Consider the following 2,252-nt stretch of genomic DNA (forward strand, 5'->3'; position numbering starts at 1 on the left):
CGCAAACACGTAAAAAGAGGCCTTACCAACCAAACAGGGCCGTATTCGAAACCGCTTGTCGTTCCCACCAACTCAGTCAAACCTCATCCCACCAACTCATGGGCCCCACTCACTCCCTTTGCCCTCCCCCACCTTCCCCCTTCCCCCACCTTCCCTTCTTTCCATATAAATAAATCCCTCACTTCCTCACTCAACTCCACGCCGCTTCGATTTCCAAAGCAACCCGTGCGGCAATCATGGGTAGAAAGCCTTGCTGCGACAAAGCCCACACCAACCGAGGTGCTTGGACCAAAGAAGAAGACGACCGCCTCATCGAATACATCCGTATGAATGGCCATGGATCCTGGCGATCTCTTCCCAAAGCCGCTGGTGTGTATGTTCAGAATTTCGTTTTTTTTTTCTTCTTCTTCATTTTTAGTGTTTTCTCGGCTACCAAACGGAGGATTCAGATTTAGGGTTTGGTTTATTGTTGGTCTGATAGGATTGCTCCGATGCGGCAAGAGTTGTCGGCTTCGGTGGATAAACTACCTCCGGCCTGATGTCAAGCGCGGAAACTTCACCATAGATGAAGACGAACTCATCATCAAACTTCACAAATTGCTAGGAAACAAGTAAGAATTTCTCAGGATCTCACATTTTCTAGATAGCCAAACAGCTTTAGACTGAAACTGAAAATCGAAGTGTTTGAAATCCAATGGCAGGTGGTCGCTGATCGCGGGGCGATTGCCCGGAAGAACAGACAACGAGATCAAGAACCACTGGAACACTCACATCAGACGGAGGCTCCTCAGGGGCGGAATCGATCCAAAGACTCATCAGCCAACCAAACCAACCACCACCGAAGAAGGCAATTGCAGCAGCGCTTTGACAGCCGCCACAACCGACGGCGCTGAGAAGCCACCACAGCCGCCACCAGAGCAGCAACCAAATCAATTCCCGGACGGAGAGGAAGAGCACGTCAACCTCGAGCTCACCCTCGCGCTTTTTCCGACTCCATCGGAGTCTACTGCGGAATCGAAGCTGCGGCGGACTACTGCGCCAGATGGTCCCGATGAGGATGCAGGTGCTTGCGTGGGTTGCTGCCAGCTGAGCAATGAAGATTCCCATCAATGCCAAAAATGCTATAATCAAGACTTTAATTTGACTTTGTAAAAGGAAATTTGATGCTGAGATGATAAGATATGTAGTAAGGATTCAGAGTGTTTGGTGGGTGGGAAATTTTCCATAGAGGAATAAAGTATTTGAATCCGGTATTTTAATAAATTTGACCCCTGACTTGGAGACTTTTTGTGAATGATGTCGTAAAGTGATGTTTCAACTCTTCATCTTGACTAAAGGATTGACTTCTTATGAATTCATTCATGCTGTGAGCCCATCACAACCTCAATTTTCTATTTCCTTAAATGATTACATTAATGATTAGATTTTTTTTTTAATTTATGTTTTAAGATTGCTATTATTAGAAGTGAACTCTTACAAAAATCTATAAAATTTTTAAAGTGTTAAAAATATTAAAATTTATTCTGAACGGATATTTTATAAATATAAATTTATAATCTGATAATCGAAAATAATTAAAAAAGAACATCACATATTGTTAGTGATTTTCTTATATTTGAATTCTACCAAAGAAGAAGTTAGAAAATAGAAATATTAAAATAGAAAAACTATATTCTTCAACACTTAAATTTTTTTAACTTTTCATAAAAGGAAGCCATGTGAACTTTTCTATTTTATAAGATGTTTTGGGGATGGCGCAATTAATTTTAAAGTGAAAAAATTAAGTGTCTTATGGATATATTTTTTATATTTATTTTAAAAAATATAAAATAATACGATAATAGTAACTTTTATATAAAGTATTGAAATTCTTTAAAAAAATAATAATTTAAAAAAAACTGAGGTATAAAAAAAATCTACTATTTCAAATTTTAAAGTTTTTAAAGTAATTTTGAAGAAAAATAAATTTATATATTTTAAAAAAAAATTATTATTTTTACATATAAGTTTCTAACTTTAAAAATAAAAATAATTTACATATATATTCAAATAGCCACTTAATACTTAACTATTCTCATTTTATAAAGATAACATTCAAAATTACAAAAATCTAATAATCACTTTCTTTTATATAAAAAAAAATTATTTTAAAAACCATAAAAAAATAAAAAAATAAAACAATCTTTGATAGGTAAAATAATTTCTCATTTTAACTTAAAAATACTTTAAATTACACAAAAATATATATATAA

General features: G+C 35.5%; 1 protein-coding gene across 1 annotated transcript; it reads left to right on the forward strand.

The window, feature by feature from the left end:
• Nucleotides 1-215: 215 nt before the first annotated feature.
• LOC117907343 (transcription factor MYB8-like) lies at nucleotides 216-1,293 on the forward strand. The gene is made up of 3 exons (XM_034820849.1): nucleotides 216-369; nucleotides 482-611; nucleotides 702-1,293. The coding sequence occupies exons 1-3, from the start codon at nucleotides 237-239 to the stop codon at nucleotides 1,150-1,152; spliced, it is 714 nt and encodes a 237-aa protein (XP_034676740.1). The 5' UTR covers nucleotides 216-236; the 3' UTR covers nucleotides 1,153-1,293.
• The last annotated feature ends 959 nt before the right edge of the window (nucleotides 1,294-2,252 follow it).

The sequence above is a fragment of the Vitis riparia genome, chromosome 18 (assembly GCF_004353265.1).
Source record: "Vitis riparia cultivar Riparia Gloire de Montpellier isolate 1030 chromosome 18, EGFV_Vit.rip_1.0, whole genome shotgun sequence".
In the NCBI taxonomy this organism is placed as follows: Eukaryota; Viridiplantae; Streptophyta; class Magnoliopsida; order Vitales; family Vitaceae; genus Vitis; species Vitis riparia.